This window comes from Sturnus vulgaris, chromosome 3, assembly GCF_052056855.1.
Source record: "Sturnus vulgaris isolate bStuVul1 chromosome 3, bStuVul1.hap1, whole genome shotgun sequence".
Lineage (NCBI taxonomy): Eukaryota > Metazoa > Chordata > Aves > Passeriformes > Sturnidae > Sturnus > Sturnus vulgaris.
The window spans coordinates 1,619,782-1,640,986 of NC_142245.1; the positions used below are offsets into that span (position 1 = coordinate 1,619,782).

Genomic DNA, 21,205 nt, shown 5'->3' on the forward strand with positions numbered 1-21,205 from the left:
GCTTAATCGTCAACCTTTTTACAATGTAACTGATTAACATTTTCATTGTTCTTCCTTGTTTTTTCCTTAGACTTTTGCTTCTTTGGGGATCAAAAGATCTCTGAATGCATAAGCTCAACAAATATCCCTGCACAACTGTACAACAATAGGAACTGTTAAAAGAGATAACTAAGTAAGGGCTTTCACATCTCATGCTTCAAAGATGCTGCAGGAAACAACCATTTAAGAATCATTTTTATTTTTATGTTTAACGTGATTATACACATTCATGAGTCCAACAAGATCTGCACTGTGACATTAAAGATACAGTACAATAACATTCAACATGAGGTACTTCATATATTTATATATATCTGTCCTTTATAAATAATGCTGTAAGCCTGCTAAGGTCAAACACTGCTTCAGCACAAATGGGTGCTGGGACCTGAAGTGAGCCGAGTTTATCACAACAAAAAAAAAAAACCAAAAAACCAAAACCCAAAACAGTTCAGTGCAATAAGTGTGTAGAAATTAAAATGTTTACTTAAATACTATTTTAGATATGCAGAAAGTATATTACATTATACTCTCTTATCACAGATTCCTCTCACCAGCAAATCAACGGTACAAGTAGCAGAGACAGCCAGGAACAGTTTAGACAGAATCTGCGAGGTGATCTCTATCGACATTATGTTTACATTCCAGGCTGAAATGGCTGATGCTTGCAAAACGTCAATCAATGTATTCAGGTTTGGGTGCTGCTGCTAAACCAACCAAATCCACATTCAGACATCTACTGAAGTGCCCTGATGTCCCAAGGTGAGTGGCATTGGTCACATTCTTACATCCTGGTACTCGTTAGCATCACGAAGTGCTCAGAAGCAAGTTGTGCTGTGAGCATCAAAAGGTGTTTTGGGTGCCTCTGTTTGATCACCTGCACTGGAAACCTTTCCCTGCACCAGCTCCTAAAACCTGGAATGGACTCAGAGGAATTAAGCTAGAGATTGCTTTCATCCTACTTCGTCAAAAAGGCTTCACAAAAGAATCAAATAAGAACAATAACTAAGTAACAGCTCATTTTCTACATATTACATCTACAGAGTGTTCTGATCTCTGTACAACTCTTCCAGCCAGTGAATGCAGCAGATAAATCACCTTTATTTGCAGGTAAGTAAAAAAAAATAATAAATTAAAAGTGAGAGCCCCAGACTGGTTAAACCAATGCAGTACTCTCTGACTTGTCCCACCAGCTGTGGCACATGTTTTTTTTACCAAACAAATCAGAATGCAGCTCGCTGCCACAAACAACCTGTCAATCTGTTCATCACTTGGAGTAATTACATCTGCATCAGCCACTTGCTGTATGAAAACTTAATCAGCTGATTAGCATCTTTCTCTGCTTTGAAATGTATCTAAATAAATGGAACTGCTGCTTAGATGTTGTCTATAAGTAAGTGACCGTTACCTCATCACAATCTCAGATTCATTTTTATGATCCTTCAGCAACTCTTTCTCCACTCCATTTATACTCTTGTCTATTTTCAGCTGCAGATCCAAATATAAATAACTGCAGGTTTTTTTAAATCTCTCCCTGGGAGTTTTCCATGGAGCATTCTGTTTAGATTTCACGAACAGTCTGGATTATGTACATCTGTTACAAAAAACAAAACATTTTTCTATGTATTTTGAGGGTATTTACATTTCAGAAAGAGTGCTGCTTACACACACATGTATGCATGTATACAAAACATTAAACGCTAAGATGGATAAAAGGCATAAATCCTGCAGGGTACTTTTCTACCTGGATCTCTTTTTATTACCTAGAGAGAAGATTTGGGTTTTGGCTATGAATTGTTTGATGACTACACTCCAGTTTTCCTTACTTCAGGTGGTATTTTGGACACTGCAAAGATGTATTTTGGCAATTTCCGATGGCCAGTGGCCAGGATTCCAACCATCAAGCATCACTTAGAGTAACAGTATTAAACTGGTAAGAAATCATATGAGAAAAACATTTTTATTACAGAAGTGACAAGTGAATTTAGGGTTATGCTACACTAATGTGTTAATACACTGTAACATTAATCTTCAGCCAGTCTAAAGAATCATTTGGTCCTCTCATTTTGTTAAAAGGTACGCAACAAACTGAACCCACTTCGGAGGTGAAGCAAGAATGAGATGCTCTACAATGGGCAGTGCAGCCTTTGAGGAACAATTGTCCCAGTGCAGTCATGAAGGATTTTCTCACGTTTCAATAGTACCTGTAGTTCTCACTTACACTGGTTTCCTTCCCTGATACAAGGAGTATCCCTCATACTTTTGCAACAATGATACAGACATGCAATAGGAAGTTTTGGGGGAAAAAACTCAGGCAAGGAAAGGGTTCTTTACCACATCATCCTCTGACTGATGTGTAGCCATAAGCAGTTGCAAGAGCTCCAACAATAACCCATCAGAGGAGACCTCCTCCCCCTCACTGCTATCTGATGGTATACACTAAGTGTAATATGATCCCAGCTGGGAATCTTCTGTCTTTGTCTAAATTTCAACTGGTAATAAAAAGGAAAAAAAACTTGTATAACAGAAAAAAAAAACAACTCAAGATTGATACATTCTTTTGTTCCTCTAAAATCTGCCTCTACCACGTTTAGGAAGAAGAAAAAACCTACCCAAAGCAAACAAAAATTTATCCTGCATCAGATGATTCCCATTTATTTAGCACGGGTTCAAAGAAATAGCATTTAAAGAGCAGATCAACTCTAATGTAGCAAAACCTGGGCCACAGGAGTAGAGTTTCAAGAGCTGCATACACAATTTGAACACGTGCAAGTACTTCCTTGCCTTCAAGGTGAGATTCCTAGAAAATGAACTCCAAGGTTAATTTGCCAAGCCCACATCCCTTCCTCACTGTGAACACATCCATGCACTAGGGATGTGGTCAGTATGCCGTGGAGTTTCCTGAAAGATGCTTCCTTCTCCCCATCTTCCCCTGGAGCCATCCCAAACAGTTGGCTGCAGGAGAATCTCACAGGATGAAGGGTTAAACTTGAGCTTTTTCTGCTTATAACTGAAGGACTTGTTTCAGCCCCCACAGTCAAAAGCAGCTTGGTTTACTGGAATCTCTAAAGTTTGCAGAGCAGACAGCGCTATAAAACAAGGCTCTTCATTTTCTATCCCTACCTCCCCAATACAAGCAGAAAGCAGAAAATGGAGAAAGAGAAAATGGATCAACGAAGACAGCGTTTAGTGAGATACAAGAGGGAGACGTCCTCTGGTGATTCACAAGTGCATCAAAGAAAGGGTCAGCATCACCAGCAAACAGGCACCCCTCTTACAAAGCCTTTAAAACTCACTTGTTTCTAAGAGCTTCCAGTTTAAATATTACACTTAATCACCAACGATGCTACAAGTACAGCAAGCGAGGAACTCGCCCACAGAGTTTAGTTACATATTCCCTGTACTGATCACATATCTGCAGATAAAAAGCTAAGTGTCAGTAGGCCTGAGCCAGACAGGCTCTTCAGAGCAAAATGTATCCACACACTCCCATTCAAGCGTAAAATATGAGTTCAGGAATTTGTCCTCCCTGTACCCCTGTGCCATTTGTACTGTCCGAGGAGCACTGAAACTGCACAGTCACCTTCCCACACTGAACTTCTGTCATTCCTTCTTGTCCAAAATAGCTGAGTTCGTTGCCATCCAGGATCACGCTCGCTGTGTAAAAGGTGTCAGGCTCGATCTGCACCGGGTATTCAAACCACACGGGGAAAGTGTTACTAGACCCATCCGAGAAGTATTTACTCAAGTTCTGGCCCAGGATAACTCCTTGTCTCTTCAGTTCAATCTTGGCGCTGTACTCTGCCGAGCCGCAGCTGGAGCCGTAGAGGCCGAAGCCGGCAATGAACACTCTCTTGTCGACAGCGAACTGGATGCTGTCGCAGCGGCCCCGGTAGCGCCACTGGTTGCTGCGGTAGGCGCACGACTGGAAGCGGTGGCAGCGCTGCGGGACCAGGCCCTTCCGGGGCTTGCTGACAAACTGCAGCTCCGGCTTTTTGGCGGCCGTGTACCACAGGAAGATGTCGTTGGTTTCGTTGAGGGTCAGGATCCCGGACTGGGCGGCGCCGTTGGCGAAGTCGTCGAGGGCCATGGTGGGGATGCGGATCAGGTAGAGAGCCTTGCCCAGCACCTTGCGCTTGTTCTCTATGGTGGCCGTCAGCTCCTGTCGCTGGCACTCCACTTCAGCCCAGTTCAGAGCTGCCTCGAAAACAACAATTTCTTTGGCATTCAGAGTCTCCCTTCGGAGAATGCTTTCAAGTGTCTGAAAATCAATGTCACAGAAGCCCTCAGACTTCAAAGCGAGCTCGGCTTGGGCATCAATCACTTCCCAGCAGCGCTGGGTCAGGTCAGGTTCCTCGAACAAGCAGCTCTGGGAGAGCAGCACGCAGGCATTCTTTGCACTCAGGCTTGTCTCGAGGAAGTTGACGCAGGCGCGGGCCAGGTGAGGGACAATGTACTTCTTGGCAGCATAAAGAGTGGCCAGGACGGTGTCCGCAGCCAGATCGATCTCGTCACAATAGATGTACCTGAAACAAAGCACACGGGGGTAACACTGCTATTTAATGCAACAACAAACTCATCCAAAATCATAAGCAAAGAATATTTAAATGGCTCCACATTGAAACCAAGCAGCGCTTTGGGGAGTATTGATTAAGCCCAGAAAGAAAGTACAAAAATAATTCAGCACTTATGTTAAGACCAGGGAAGACAATGAGCTTAAACTTAAGGTGAATTCAACTTTCCATTTGGAATGCATGCTACGAGACAAAAAAGGTTAAAAACCGTGGCCCCTGCAGCTCTGTGCTCCTTCCACCGAGGCCTTGGCTGTCAGGCAGGAGCTCCTGCAGGGCTGCCTCATTCAGCTACCACAGGAGTCTGGACCACGTGTTATCAAGAGTCCCTGGACTGCCTGTCCCCTGATGATGAACCACGGCTTACTTATCAACTGTGGTGAATGCACAAACACAGGAACGGCAACAAGTTTGTAGAGAGTAACTAAGCAATCTAAGAGGAGAAATGCTATTCAACTATATCAGCTGCTATCCACTTCTGTAACTACTGGGTTGGGGTTTTTTTGGAGGTGGCTTTTTCGCTTGGGCTCGTGTTCTTGGTTGGTTTTTTCAAAGGGTGACAAAGCATATCAGAAATGGAAGATTTTCAGGTTTTTAATGCTCAAAACATCCTAACTCAAATAGCACAGCATTTTCACTCAGTCTCACTGCATAAGGATGAAAAAAGCTTTACTGCTATGGTAGTGTGGTGAAAGAGATGAAGGTGAAATTCTATTTATGTGACTAAACTGCTGGGATTCATTGCTCAGAGAAATGAAGCATTGTACAGTTTGTTCTTTTCAATATCTCATGCTTCAGGGCCCCATTTGCAGCTGGTGAATGCAATGTGCTAAAACCATGCCAAATGCAATTTCACTCTTCACAGGGATAAGCAAGTCTTGATGGTTATGGCTGATAAAAGTGTCTTCCTCCAGAAAAGCTAAAGTTGTATGCAACCCTGTACTAATTAAAATTTTCAAGTTAGCAGGTTTCCCTACACAATGAGTTTTCTGCAGAACAGATGTGCCTATAAAGAGGAACTAGTATCTACACTGATCTGATTATAGTTGTAAATAACTATTTGTATTTTTGCAGCTGTAAAATAGCATCCTCCATGCAACACTTGGAAAACATGCACAGAGGAGATACTGCTCCAGCAATATAAAACCTAAGAGGTTACAGAGAAAAAGAAAACTTACATAGAGCCATGGCTATTTTAGCTTTACTACTTGGTTTCAGCTTATTTGTGAAACCAAAGAATCCATCTGTATATCAATGGTAACAGGCTTAGCTCCCTTACTGCCCAAAAAATTCCATTTTCAATTAATTTGTTTTTATGATTCTTCTTGTTGCTCTCCAACTCTTTCCTCCCCTCTATTACTTCTCTTTGCCTGCTAGTACAGCAGAGAATGATGACATCTGTTTTAAATCGAAATAGTACAAAAGTTGCTATTTTAATACTCCTGAAAATACAGAACTAATATAATTGATGTACAGCAGACACAGCACAGATCGGCTGTCAGCAATACTCCACACCTCTCACTCTGCCAATGCACCTCAGCTCTGGTCTGCAAGTATTGATATTCCAGTTTCACCCTGTTCTCAAACACAGGATTCTGCCAGACCACAGGGTTTGATGGTTTAGTAACACATTCAGCCTGGGATGAGATGAGATCACAGTTCTAACTTGAACAGTCGAGACTGAGATAAGATATAATACATTAATGCACCAATTCAGTTTGGCAGCCAGACTATGAGTTTAACCCTGTTTTTAAAACTGTACAGAACAGTCAAAGCAGTTTTACTGGGAGAATAACTAATATCTACCAGTTGTGGTATTTCCTATGTTATACCTGGCAATACCTTTTTTGTTGTCAGAATGCCTGCTGTGTAATAAAACACAAAAAACATTTATGCCATCAGAATTCATTGGCCCAGGGGAAAAAAATAAAACCAGCAAGATGCCAAAAACCAAAAAACCCAAGCTAAATGTATTTTCTGACAAAGTTTATGATGCAGAAAGCAGTGTATGAAGGAGAGGCTGCTTTGGCATAGCTAAAGTCTTTCCCTCTGTAGCAACCGAGCCTTGTGCCATCCATGCATGGCTCACAGCAGTTGCAGGAAGCACTCACAGGGATGGTTTCCCAGAGTGAGAGGAGTGAAGGGGACGGTGGCTCCCCCTGAGCTCCCCATGCAGTGGATCCTGTGATTAGGGGATGCTGCACTGCTGAGCACCATGCCGGTGTCCGCAGCCTCAGGCACGCTGCATCAGGGAACGCAGCACTGGCAAGGTGACCTCAACAGCCACACAGATCAAAAACTTTTTCAGGTCTTTTGGGTTTTTTCAAGTAAAGCTGAGAAGGTGAAGATTCCCATGGTTCTGGCCATGCTCTCATAGTTAGTTTCCTAAATTGCCATGGGCTAAATAATATGACAAGACCTAGATGTCAGTATTGATACTCTGTTTTCTAAGGCTTGCTTTCTGCACACATTTCTTAATGATAAATTCAGAAAGCATTCAGTTCCTATATGGCACATAATGTTTAGCCACAGTGGAATAGATTAGCTGTTCAAAAAGAAAGGAGGGCTAGAAGAATCCAAGAATTTGTATTTGTGATTTGCAAAATTCAGCATAGAACTAAAGCACAAGTCTGAGCTCTGCCACAAAATCAAAAAGCCCCAAAGCAAAGATCCATAACACACCTCCCTACATAATGTCATATCTTACTTTATATTCCAAGTCTACAGAACATCTGTGGAGCTCTCCTGGCAGTTACGGATATTGGCACAGAACATTCCTGATGCTGATGATAACCTATAAAAACTCTATATGCAACTTTGAATGTTCATCTATGGTGCCAGTGAAATGTTAAAAATGAAAAAGAAACTGTTCTGTAATCACAAGCTAATCGAAACAGCCTATGAAATACAATAAATTGCTAGCTAGTGATTATATCATTACATGCAAGAAAACCTGCAGCATATTAAAGGGTTCACTATCAGATACTGCTGTATTTTCTGAATAGGAAAGCAGTGGCATTTATTTAAGCTGAAGGAAAAAAACCCAAAATCTCAAAAGTTATAGCATTTCTGTGACAGGGCATTTCTCTTTGATAATCAGAGTTTATAGATACATTCAAGGACAATTCAGCAGGGAAGCTGCTTCATTATGCCCACTTAGGAAAACAGAGTATTTCTTATGCAGTTTGCAGGAAGAAAAATAATGATCATGTAAACTGACTAGTTTTTCTTGTTAGATAAAACCCCCTATTCACGTAAACAGCCTTTTTATTACTTTCCAAACACATCAATATGATACATGAGGAGAAATTTATTTTTCAGAGGCTATACTGAATAACTTAGGGTCATTTTTCTAAGACAAAACCTGCATACTTCAGGTTTATAAAAGAGCTGGAACGATGTCTATTTACAAACCCAGCAAATTACTGGGTCTGGGGGGGGCTTTGTGCATGCATATTTAACTTTTCTCTATGCTTGCAAAGTAGAACAGTTGGTTTGGGGTTTTTTGTTACAGCTGACAAATCTTTTTAGTAACTCCACTCCTTTGTGTAACGTGTAGTGACAAATCAGATCGATAGGCATTACAGTACACAATGTGCCCAAAGATCCCCTGTCAAAGTCATTATTTACAACTGCCTACATTAGTTTCATGTGTGCCTGGAAGTAGGGGGGAGAGCAAAATGAGGGGAAAGTTTAAAACACAAAAAGAGGAACACTTCAAGTGACTGCTTTCTTTCTGTTTACATGCAAGTCTAATACTTCAGCTGTGACATTGGCAGCATATGTATACATCAGACAGGAACAAATATCCAGCAGATGAACGATGCTTACTTCAGCATTGCAAGAAAAGCAGCAGGCTCAACATCTGGTATACGGATTTCATCTTTGTCCTCAGCCAGCTCTCCGTAAAACATCGCATGGAATACAGAGCTCCCAACAGCCAGGACATACTGTTGAGAAAGGGAAATCTTATTTCATGCTTTGAACTGAAAACACTGCCAACACAAACAATGTGGGAGAGCCACTCTGAGCGTACTGGGCTGCACTGACAGGCTCTACAGACACACTTCAGTAAGAAATGAAGTCCAAGTTAAGAACAAATTACACGTTTTCCTTGTATTCTACTCTCCTGGGCATAGATGCATTAGCTACTGGAAAACGCTCATGTCCACCACAGAAGTTAACTATTTCTAGGAAATCTCAAGAGCAGTATTAATCAGCAGCACAAGGCAGTATTCCTAACTTTACTGCCTTAGCCCAACAAATGTGCTGCTTAACCAGAAACACGAAGAAGAGCCAGGGGCAGATTATCCCACTGCATGTGGCCTTTTCAAGCACAGGCTGCTGCCTGTCCCAGAAGAGCTGAGCCTCCCACGCTCTGTCCCTCTGTAACCGTGGGAGCTCTCCCCAGCTCTCCCCACCCCAGCGGATCGTGCAGCTGTTGCTTACTTTGTGTCCTGGCAGCCGCTGGGTCCCACCTGGTGGCCCGACCACAAAATGAACATCTGCCATCAAGTCATTGTTGAACATCACTGCATTTCTACAAACAGAGGTAGTGCATGTTAATTTGTGGCACTCAGGAACTCTCTCTGCATGCCCCAGACCCAAGAAATTTGATTTTTTAACAACGTCAAGTTCCTTGTTAGCAAAGAGAAGCAGGTCACGCTTTGCTTCGAGCTACTTTACACATCACTGCACAAATATCCCAGAGAAAATACTGAGGAGGAAAAAGTGTGTGTGCAATAAAATAAACCCCCAAACTTCTGAGAACTTTCCAAGAAGTGGAAATCAAAGTCCAGAGCATGTATCACTGAAAAATCCCCACTGAGATCTAAAAGGAAATCTTTATGGGTATGCTGCAGCTTTCAGTAACATTTTTATTAACTCAAACAGATGCACTGACTGGAAAAGAGATATTAAAATACTTTTCCATGACCAAAATTCTTATTTCACACACACATAGAGGGAGGAAAAAAGCCAAAACAAATAAAATATAACTGTGTTTTCTTCAGCAAATAAATGCATTCTTGACATTTTGCTACTTTTCACCTCTCCATTCAAACACCAAAAGAACTGCCCTGAACTTACCTCTCTCTGATGGTTGGATAAAGTCCTTGCCAATTAGGTGCAGGAATAGTGTTGTTGTTATTGAGATTTTGCTGATGGTACTGCTGGACAGCAGTGGTATTAGTGTTAGCTGGTTTCTTTCGGGGAAAAATATCAGCAGCCATCTTCTTCTTCTTTTTGGTCTTCAAGGTAATAATTTCATAGCAAACTGGAGGCAATTTGCTGTTGCTACCGCTGCTGCTATTTCCTTTCTTAGAGCTCTTCTTAGACCTGTTCTTGACCGTCTCTGGAAGCATCAAGAAGAAGGTGAGACATTTCATGTTCTTTCCTTTCTCATCTACCATGAGTATACCCGTGTGTAAAGCCCGACAGCCTAACTAGCTAGGAACATTTAGGAATGTAGGTGGAAGCAGCAGTGCTGAGAGTTTGCTCCTTCTCCAGCAAGACAAGGTGACCTTTCCAGCGCACCGAGTAAGAAACTGACTTTAAGTTTGATCCAATACTTGAATCGTTAAATACATCCCCATCATTCCTGCCAGCTTGCTTTCTTTCCAGCTTTCCCGATCAGGAACCGCCCGGCAGCGCTACACGCGGGCAGAGGGCAGGAGGAGCGCACGGTGGCAGTGCCAGGCTGCCGGCGAGCCGAAGTTGTGCGGGAAAGGAAGGGAAGGGATGGGAGCGGAGCGGGACTGGCAGCCGTGCGGCCGGAGCCAATGGCTGCAGCCCCCGAGCGCGATTGGGCTCGCACACAGTGACACCTATTGTAGCCTGCGCCGCTCCCACGTTAAAGCCGCAGCAGCGCTCCCGCAGCTCCCACGCAGCCGGCGGCAATTCGGGAATACACGGCACACGCGGCTGGCCGGGAGTGCGTGCGTGCTCCTCCGTGCGTGCTGTGTGTGTGCGTGCGTGTGTGAGCTCTCCTCGGTGCCGCTTCGATTTTCACAGGCGAAGCAGCAAGAAGTTGAAATCGGGTAGAAAGATCTATCTGAGTCTATTGCCGTGGGAGCCGTTTCCACGGGCATTCGATATTAGCACAGCTTCCTCTGCCTCTAGCATTCCCACAAATCCCTACTGTAGGAGTTGTTCAGCGAGCGTGCGACAGAGAGCAGAACCGAATTAAAGCCATCAAGCAGCAGCAGCAGCACAGACAGCGACGCAGCCAAACAATCCCCTTCAGCGCAGCTCCTACTCCCGTGTAACACGAACAGGGATGAGGTCACAGCTTCAGCTTTAACTCCTTCTGCTTCCAGACAACATAACAGCCTTTGACAGGGGTTCCAATCACTAAGCAGTGCTAATTAAGCCAGCTTACACCAGACATGGCTGCACCACATCAGAAGAAAACTTCTAGATGTGCAATCATATTAAAGCAAACAGGAATGAATGTATTTAATCAATATTTCAAAGCATTAAATGGAAAGGTCTGAATGATTTAGAGTGTCTTGGGCAAAAATCACTCCCTGAGATGCAAATACAGTCCGATTTTATTCGCAAATACTTTCTAAAATAAACAGGATATAAGCTATGCCAACCAAACCATTTAAATAGGAAAGAAGTCTAATTTTTAGCCATTAGTTTACTCAGAACTTAAATTTAGATCAAATTTCTTTAACAACAGGTCAAGCGTATAGAAAAAACACCAAATAAGCATAGCCACTTAAAAACAAAAGCAGGAAAATAAAAAAACGCTTGGTATGAGGTGTCAACATATCACACCTTAAAATACTGGGGAGCAGATAATTTAAATATGATTTCATAATTACTTTCAGTTTTACAGGAAAAAAACCCCTCTGCTTTCAAAGCTAATTTAGCCACGTTTTGCCTTAATTAGTTTTGCTGGACAAGAGTACAGCAGGGAAATTAAAGTGATAAAAGGTTGGTGAAGAAATTTTGTTGAAGCCCCTGGAAGAAATCTGCCACTGACTCAAAGAGAAATATTACTCAGGCTATTTATTCCACCTCCATCCCAACTGCTTGGGTAACACACACTCAGAATGTCTTGAAGCTGAGAGTGTGCAGGTATCTCGAAGATTACCAGGTCTCCTTGGGAGATGCTCCACACGAAGCACTCACTGCACGCCCCGGCCATCTGGAGCTTTGCTGCAGTGCTTGGGGATGATGCCATTCCCAGACACATCCGTCCTCTCTGGCTGCAGGCACTGCTCGTGGAAGGGGAAAACAGAGGGAGACGTGTCCATGCCTCAGCTGCTACATGTCACAATCCAACATCTCAGTGCAAGATCTCTTTGACTGCTGCTTTAAAGGAAGGTGGTGGGTTATGCCTGAAAGGCAGAGACACGTTCCTAAATACAGTGAAGGGAGGTTATGTAATTTCCAAAGAAATTATTTCTAGCAACCTTTTCTTTCTCCTCCCCGATTTTCTTTCTTATCTGCAACAGATTGATTAGAAAGGGAAACTAAAAACCTAAACCATATTGAACTGTAGAGAGGGAAAAGAAGGGGTAAAAGAGAAGAAACTCATCCCACAGATGGGATCTTAAAACTGCTCACAGCTGAGTTTATAACAGGAACACAGCAGGTATTCCCAGCATAGAATTTGACTTTGTTGAGTTTGTGTAAGGCTTTTTTTTCTTCTCCTTATGTAAATTTCCAGCCCTTCCAGTTACAAAAATAATCCTTTTGCACTGCACAGGACAAACATTTCAAAACAAAGAAATCTTAAAAAAACCTCTTAAAGATACAGAAAACCACAGACTCCAGTAAATCTGGTTCTCAGCATTGCAGTTGGCAGAAGGAAAAAGAGAGCAGGGGTTGGGAGATTTGATTGTTGCTCCACAAATCCATTTTATAGACTCCCCAAGTATATAAAAATCAAGGTCTCTGCACATTTCTTAAAACCAATGACCAGAACGAATCCAAAGATTCTACATACAGACCAGATAAGGTCACTGGGAGGCTACAGGAGATGAAGACAACGAGGGACAGACTGACCAGTTAAGTCAATGTTTGAAAGACAGATCATGAATGTGAATCCACAGGAATCCACCAACCTTTGAGTTCTGGAACACACCACACATGCACAGCACGTTGTGCTTTCTGGGAAAGGAGAGAGAAGCTGCAGCTGAAGCATGTTCTGCCCAAACTCAGAAGTGAGACAGACCCCAGTAGATGAGAAGTATCTGCATGATAGGATAAAAATCTGGCCCAGTAAATAAAATGCCAAACTGCCATCTTTGCCTGCTCTTAAGCCACCCACCAAAACTCAGTCTGCTCCAATTGGAAAATACCACCGAATTCAAACAGATTTAGATTTTCATAGAATTCCTATGAAAAACTACAAAGCTCTTACAGGTTCACACCACCTTTCACTGCACCTCATCACCTCAGGAACTAAGTCTCATAAACTACTCATTAGATGGATGTGAAATGGGAAAAACAACCCCTAAAGAATTAGTGCTAGTCTCACTCCCTATTCTTTCTGTTTTGGCAGCAGCTTCCATTTATTTTCATATAAGAGTCTTTCGTTCTTTTACTATAGAAACACTGTTAATGAATTTAGAAATCAATACACTGACAGTCAGTAAAAACAATCCATGAACTGCTGCCTGTTGAAAGACCAGTCAAAATCTCCAATTTAGATCAGTCTGTCCCCAACAAGAGGATCAAGGCAATTGCCTTCTCTCACCCATAGATCTATCCACGTCTGAAATCTTATTACAACATGCTCCTAATCTTCTTCAGCAAGTCTCATTTTTCTTCATTAATTATATATTAACAGAACCAAACTTGATACATACAACTGAGAAAAAGGGAAATACAGTTCTTCAAAGGCACATTAATTTTTATTTTACAAGCAAAGTAGTCAGACGAGAAATATTTCAAGTTAAAGGGTCTAAGATGTTTTGTACATCTCTCATTTACAGGCCTGTTCCTCATGTAGTAACATGAGCTAGACATTTTCTATTAAAAAACCAAGCTTTTATCAAAATTCCCAATTGTTACAACCACATCATGAATACAGGAAAGAACTCTCAGTAAGCAATGAGGAAATGCATACATTTCTTTTTCTGTAAAGTTGCCAAACGTCTTCTTTGGCAGTTACTATGCCTATGCATTATTAACATTATTTGAATTCTGATTTTCCCTTTACAAAGAAACAAATTTCAGATGGCACACCTTGATTAAGCAAAATAAATACACAATGTTACTGTTTAACAAATCTACCTGTCTGTCCACTGCTAGCTTTCATTGAATTTGAGTTAACTTTAAGCACTCATTTAAAAATGGAATACACATGTTCAAAAAGTAACTAAACAAACAGAAAACCTCAATAAACCCAACCCACACAGCTGCAGTGCCTTGTTGTGTTTACCTATCTATGAATTATTTAGTCACTTGGAAGAGTCCTTTCCAGTCACCATTCCAACCCTTCTGTTTGTAAAAACAAATTTGAAGAAGGGACTGATAGCTCTACCCTTCATTTCCTCAAGAGAAAAAATGCATTGCAGTGGACAAAAAACTTCCAATCTCCTCTCTCCTAAGTTTCTTATTGGCAGCACAGGAAGAAACCAACATGGCATCTACTTCTGCCTGCTGCATGGAAAAGCAGGCAATGAAGTCTTACTCTGTGAGGTCTTCTATGGAAAAAAAAAATAAAGACAACCAAAAGCAGGAAGAAAGATAGGCAAAATTGTAAAGACTCTCAAAGAAGCCAAAATAGATGCTAAAGAAATAGCATTTACATTCCAGAATAGCCAAGAGCTGTGAAAGAGTAGAATAGTACTAGAGTAGAATTACACCTTGAACCAAGACTAGAAGCTTCAAAACAAAGCCCAAAATAGTTAAATTGTATTTTTCTATAGAACTCATGCTACACTAGCAACATACTTGTTACTAAATAGTAACTGCTTAGTGTTTATGAGCATTTAAACACTTTGCATATTATCCACTAAGATAGCTATTACTTTTTTTCCTAAATGCCCTTAATGCTTTAAAGAAAACAAAAGTAGAAAGTCCAGAGCAGCCTAATCAAAAGGTAAACACCAACTTACATAAAATAGAAACCTAAAGAATGAGTATTCACAACTATTTTTTGCTCCTGTAGTATTTGCTAGCATACAGGCTATACGTCATTTGTTTTTAATCTCTCTACCAAAGCAGCCTTTCTATTAAATCTTTATAATGTCATTAAACTGTAAAATATATCTTTTTTTTTTAAGCAATATCCATTTTGAGACAAAGCAATCAAACATTTAAGATTAATATCTATTCCTGTTCACTTGCAAATAAATGTCCACTTTCTTTGTATGGATTTCAAGTCACTCCATGAACCTGTTCCTACATGAGCTGCAACACTGCCTATATTCATTTTTTCCTGTTACTTTTCTTGTTCAGCTGCTTAAAGCCTGCAATTTAACTTCAGTGAGAGGTTGAGTAACTCTAATATTTATGCATCAAACACTTTGCTGTGCTGGGTTTTTTCTTTTAAAGGTTTTGTTCCTTGACGGACCAAAATAAATACAGCTAATCTATCAGAGAAAAAAAAATTGCTCAAAATTTTCTTGTGTTTTCATTCTGATTTGAAGACCATGCCCGCTGCAGGAATGACAGTCCATATAAACCACAACTGGAGCAAGGAAAGCCTACATTTAAACAACCTGCAGTGAACAATATACTTGATCCCATTACAGTGAATTACCTTGCAGACATTCTCTCCTGGGCATATGGTACAAAATAATGTCAAATGCTTCATTACAACATAAAATATATGATTTTATAAACCTGCTAAGACATATTCCCCAGTATCATAGTTTGGGAGCTGCAGGAAGAAAATATTACAGAGCAAAATTTGCAATGCATTCTATGGGCATTAACTTTTTTCTTGATAGTTCAAAGTAAAACCAAGAATTGTAAATGAATTCTGTGAAGAGAAAACCTCACAGAAATGATAATTCAGTTCAAGGTTACAGGAGATAAACTGTTTTGCTACTAATTTAAAAGAGACAAATTATGCATTTGTTCCCCATCGTAGCTACTCGAGCTTGTCCATTTCATTTCACTAGGAGCTTTACTCTTGACAGTCTTTGGGGTCAAAAAATAAGTTCTTTCTTAGTGGCTGCTATTTATTTATTAATTTATTTATAAACATGGTATTGCAAACCTGAAAGCACTCAACCCTTTTTCTAAGGCAAAGGTCAACTTTAATTCTACTCTGCCTCTTACCAAAACTGACTTACAAATGAAAGATCAGATAGCTCAGGAAATTGGTAATGAGATACAGTGGTTTTCGTCTCTAGGTCACTAATTCTAAATTGACCAAGGTCAACAGTAATCAAAAGTCATTAGCATTTAATGATCCTTCAGTGCCCTGTGAGAAAGAAGCTAGTGATCTTAGTGCACTTCAGAAAAACCACCACTACAATCAGCACTCACATGCTGCCTGCACCAAGGGAGAGGTCAGATCAGATGACTACAGACAGAACTTCCAATCTCGCAGACAGATCTCGCCTCTGTAGACAAACCTTTTACTAATTTTAACTTGGCTCACAAACCATTATTTTCAAACTGAATAGTTAAATTAATAGGGGCTCTCTGAAGGGCAGGCTGTAAGCTGCCTGGTCCTCCTCCTTCACATCAGCAGTTCCCAAATACCTTTGTTCCCCTACACACAGCAAGTCTGAAAAATGTAAACAGGCCCTTCCTCAGAGAGGAAGGTTCTCACTTGTGAGAATTAAAACCAATGAATAACAAACTCTTGCAGTGATTTTACAATTGTCTATTAACCCCAACTTTTAGATATGAGACCGATTGCTGCTAACCTGAGCCTAAACCAAATAGCTCAAGGACTGGAACCAGGCATGACATCCATTAAACTGCACTGTCCTGAATGAGTCTCTCTTTGCCACACATTAGAAGCGTGGATCTGGTTACTTGTCCTTAACTGATTCCAGGCTCTCCCAGCACACACAGCCTCTTTGAATCCACATGGACATAAAGATGCCACCAATTTTTTCTATCCACTGCTTTAGAAAATCAGATTTATTTTCTGTTGCTGCAAATAGTTCACCCACACTTGCCTTCCTCAGCGGTATTTCCATCAGCTTCTCCTCCTCTTTACAAGTGAATTGCAGCTACTGCACCACCATGAATTTTCAAGAAAAACACATACATACTGCTCAAATTCTGTTTTCAGAATGTATTTTTGTGCCTTATGATGTATTTGTCTATCAGTGCTAGGATATTCTAAATGTTCTTCCTCACAGTAACTTTGTGAAACATCAACTGCAGCAGAGAAAGAAACTAAGGAAGGGGCAAGTAATCAAACAGAACAGCATCATTAAAGAACTGTACAAGATAAGCATAAACTCATTAGTTTTATGTATTATGAACTTTTATATAGGATGAAAAAACCTTTACTTTTTCTTGGCATACATGGGATAGTATCACTTTGGTCTCGTAGAAATGTAAAGGGAAAAGGCAAAGAGCTCTAAGGAATCCTCACATCTCTCAGACAAGCAAACGTGGCACCTGCCTGAAGAGCTGCTTTCTTTTCATACTCTCAGAAAACCCTTGCAACTGAACATAGACACAGGACAGCTCTGCTTCCAGAGAATGTAGTTTTGAAAGAAAATTGCTCCTTTAAATTGCTTTGGATCTGAAGAGGAGAAAGCGTAGCTGGGGTGGTTACGGAGTGTAACCCGGTACATAAATATCCTGTCACAAAAGGATGTTATCAACAGCCTGGTATTGAAGTGGCACATGATCCTCTAGTGAAATATTTATTCAGGATATCAGGTAATCTTCGGGTACAGGTGACAGGGCTGGACAAGGTGATGTCTCAAGAGAGCTTCCAAATCTGTTTGTTGCCAGTCTTCACCCCACACAGCCAGGACAGAGAGCAGATACTCACAGGCTGCCAACCAGCTCCCCGGTGCTTTAAAATGCAAACGCTTCCCAGACGTGGCAGTCACTTGGTTTTCCCAGCAGCTTGCTGGGATACCAAACTCAGAAAGGACAGCAGGATCACAGAACAGATGAGCCAGGCCACAAAAATGGGAAGTTTGCAAATTTGTACGAAGTGATGTCTTACTTAAACTCCCCCCCCCCAGTTTCCTGACACACACATAAAAAGTGTTTTTGTAACCAAGGCAGGGTATTGGAATTCAACTTCATGGCAGAAAACACCACCAATGACAACTTCCCCCACAATAATCTTGTAATCTTTTTCTTCTGAGATTCCCATATCTTACTTCCCTCTTTTACCTCATCTATCAGCCCTTTGAGATAGAAACTGCTGCTTTACCACTCATTTAAGTGCCTCACAAAACAGAGCTTCCACACCAGCTCAGGCACCTGAACATTTGTAAAACAGAGCAGCCAGCCAAGCCTGAGGAGTTATCAGAGACAGTATCGGGGCAGAATCATTTTGAATTATTAGAGAAAGCTAATGCTGGGCATAAACAATACTCTGCTGCAAAACCTACTTGCACAAGTTTCTACAACAGGTGATCTAAATCTCTTCTGACAACATAACACACGGCCTACCATCATCAGACCTCCGTTTTAAGTGAGCCTACCCTAGCACTGCCACTTTCATTGTAACCGTTTGGTAAATTTAGAAAAAAAAATAAAATTTGCTCACAAGCTCTAACAAGCAAGTGGCCAAAACACAAAAGTTTCTATTGCAACTTGCATTGTTTTCCCCCAGCCTTAAAGGACAAGCTAAATGAATCCCATGTTGCTTCTGGAAGGTGTTTCCTCTGGGGCAGAGCTGAGGATCACTGGCAGGGAAACACAAGGGAAGTTATTGTGCAGTTAGCTGCAGTGTACTTACTGGAAGGATTTAAAAGGGGAAAGAAAAAAAAAAAAAAAAGTACTGCAGTCGACATTCAACTTTGGCAATCCTGCAGAACTTACTTCAAACGAAGGCCCCAAGAGATTTGGTTTGCAAAGCTAAATTACGCAGTAAACCCCAGACACTATGCACTGTGACATCCTGCACACACATTCTGTAGGAAATGGTGAGACCAATTCTCTCCCACTAAAATAAAAGCTATTTTGAGCCCAACTCTGGCATAAAAGTTTAAGCAACTTATAACCCAGCACCACATCTCTACCAAAAATAAATTAAAAAAAAAAAAAAAAAATAACCCAGGGCAGAGTAAAATGTAACACACTCATCATATGCTGAAAACAAAGTACAGTGAGGACTAACTACAAGGCAAAAAACCTGCACCAGCACTTCTCAGATGAGACAGCCTGTTGAATTAGGCATGTTAGTAACCACAGCTTAGGAACTCTCAAGCATCTAAACTTCAAACTTTTCCTCGAACTCACAAAATCACACTACTCCCTCCTGTTTTAAAATGCTTCAACACTCAGGGAGCACCACAACGAATTGAATTTATAAACCTCCAAGTTCACAGGTGGCTTTCTCCAAACAAACAGGAAAATGGAGAATTGTGAAGGTGTGGGCGTTGAGGTGAAACCAGAGAACCTTCAGAGACAGGTACATCAGGAAGTTCGGCCAACAGCGTGGGCAAGAGAGTAGGAATTTATACCAAATCAGGTGAAACTATTAATTGTGCCTCCGGGAACTCTGCCGAATTAATGCCTGAAGTACTTCTTTTACAAAAGAAGCTTTACTTCAAGCAGGAGAAAAGCCGCAAAGCCCAACTTTCGGGCTGCCTGCCGGTGGAGGCTCCGGCCGGGGCACAGCTCCATGGGGTCACTACCGGCACGGCCGCCAACCCACCACCCCTGTTCTGCTGCTGCTGCTGCACAAAGGGCGACCGAGGGGACACCGACACCCGCCTGCGGACACGCACCGCCACTCCGACCAGGCAAGGGCCGTGCTCGGGGGGCTCCGCTCCGCTCCCCTCCCTCACGGACCGCCCGCGCTCCGCGGCGCTGCCGGCGCTCAGGTGCGGCCGCTCCGCCCCGCTCCCGCCCCTCACGGCGGCGCCTCCGCGGGGCGCGGGGAGCCCATTCCCCGCCGGCACCGCCGCAGCCCGGGAGGGGGGCGGGATCCGCCGCCACATCCCGGAGAGGCGCAGGTGTCCCCTCGCAGATGTCCCCCCTCACGGGTGTCCCCCCTCACGGGGCGGCCCCGCGCGCCCCCCGCCCCGCACTGACCTGAGGGCGCTCCCGGGGCGGCGCGCGCGGCCCCTCCTCGCGCCGGCGCGCGCGCGCGGCCCCGCCCCGCAGAAGGGCGCGCGCGCGCGCGGCACGGCCCCGCCCCTCCCTGGCCCCGCCCCCTCCCTCCTCCTGGCCCCGCCCCCTCCCTCCTCGCGGCCCCGCCCCCGCCGCGCGCCGCCCCGCCGGGATTCGGGTTCGTCCCCAAAAATGCGGCCCCGAAGTGCCCAGGGGGCTGGAATCACTCCCCACACCCCACCACAGGATCCCAATTAAGTTGGGAAACCAACGACACCTTTTTTTGAAAATTATTGTTATTTTTTGTCTTTTTATTTTGTTTTGTGCCCTGTTAGAAGTCACATTGCTGCCCCAAGTTGTAGCATATTCATACAGCCCAGATTTATCATTTCACCTCCGAGCTAAGTTGGGAGACAACCTAATTACACCTTTAAAAAAAAAAAGTCTAAATCCCCTTTTTTTTTTTTTAATTAAAAATTCTGTTAGTGCCTGAAGTGAAGCATATTCACGCTGCATATATGAGATGAAGTAAACTGGGAGATAACTGATCTGGTTTAGGGAAAATTTGGGAGGAAATTTCTGAATTGGGTCCCTCTTGGAAACAGATTTGAGCAGTCCTTCTCTCAACTGGTTCGGGGAAATATTTTTTCAGAGAGAAGTGGAAAAAACTGTTTATTTAATAGGCAAAGCACTGCCCAGCACGAAAATGAATAATACTAACAACATTTTTTAAAGAACAAAACAAATTAATTTTTTTTTAATTGGGAATCGCATTAAAGTTCAAGCATATTTATGGCTTATCACAACCAGCCTGTTTGAGGATTTGCCCTCTGACAAGAAAAGTGATGTGTTTGTGTATATGCCTCAACATTTCTGAAGAAGAGAGCTCACCCTTCCCTTTAGAGAGCAGCTTTGTTAGATTAAAAGTTACAAGGAAAAATAATTGGTAGCTCAAATCTTTGGGTTTGTTCATTCACTGTTATTCACAACCTCCAAGAAAAAAAAAAAACCAAAAAAAAACCCCAACCCGACCAAAACCCCCCAAACAAACAAAACAAAAACTAAACAACCCCCAAACCCAACAGCTTACAGGAGAAACTCCTCAGGCAGCCAGAGGGAAGAAACATCCACCTTTTCCCCCTCACGTTTATTTGTTTTTTCCCCAAATAACCTCACAAAAAGAGGTTAGTGCCATACATCCTTCCTTGCAGAAGCTGTTCCCATCCTGCTGATTATAGGGTGGCCAGATTAAAAAAAACAAAACACAAAAAAACAACCAAAAAACCCAACCCCAAAACAGGGTTTTTTTTTTTGAGCTGCTGAAAAAATAATGAAGAGGGATGGAGCATTTTCAGGATCAGCACCCAGGATTATCCAGGAGCTTCATAAATAAAGTATTTCTCATAATGCTAGTGCAT

General features: G+C 42.3%; 1 protein-coding gene across 5 annotated transcripts; it reads right to left on the minus strand.

The window, feature by feature from the left end:
- Positions 1-221: 221 nt before the first annotated feature.
- Positions 222-19,831, minus strand: BTBD3 (BTB domain containing 3). 5 transcript variants are annotated; one of them, XM_088162790.1, is made up of 6 exons: positions 19,770-19,809; positions 11,710-11,956; positions 9,696-9,960; positions 9,057-9,147; positions 8,439-8,557; positions 222-4,562 (listed from the first exon to the last, which is right to left on the minus strand). In XM_088162790.1, the coding sequence occupies exons 3-6, from the start codon at positions 9,836-9,838 to the stop codon at positions 3,530-3,532; spliced, it is 1,386 nt and encodes a 461-aa protein (XP_088018916.1). In that variant the 5' UTR covers positions 9,839-9,960; positions 11,710-11,956; positions 19,770-19,809; the 3' UTR covers positions 222-3,529. The 5 variants fall into 5 exon arrangements, with proteins under 5 accessions (XP_088018916.1, XP_088018915.1, XP_014750526.1 ...); XM_088162789.1 differs by lacking the exon at positions 19,770-19,809 and adding an exon at positions 12,686-18,532; XM_014895040.2 differs by lacking the exon at positions 11,710-11,956 and having other exon boundaries at positions 19,770-19,831.
- Positions 19,832-21,205: the final 1,374 nt, after the last annotated feature.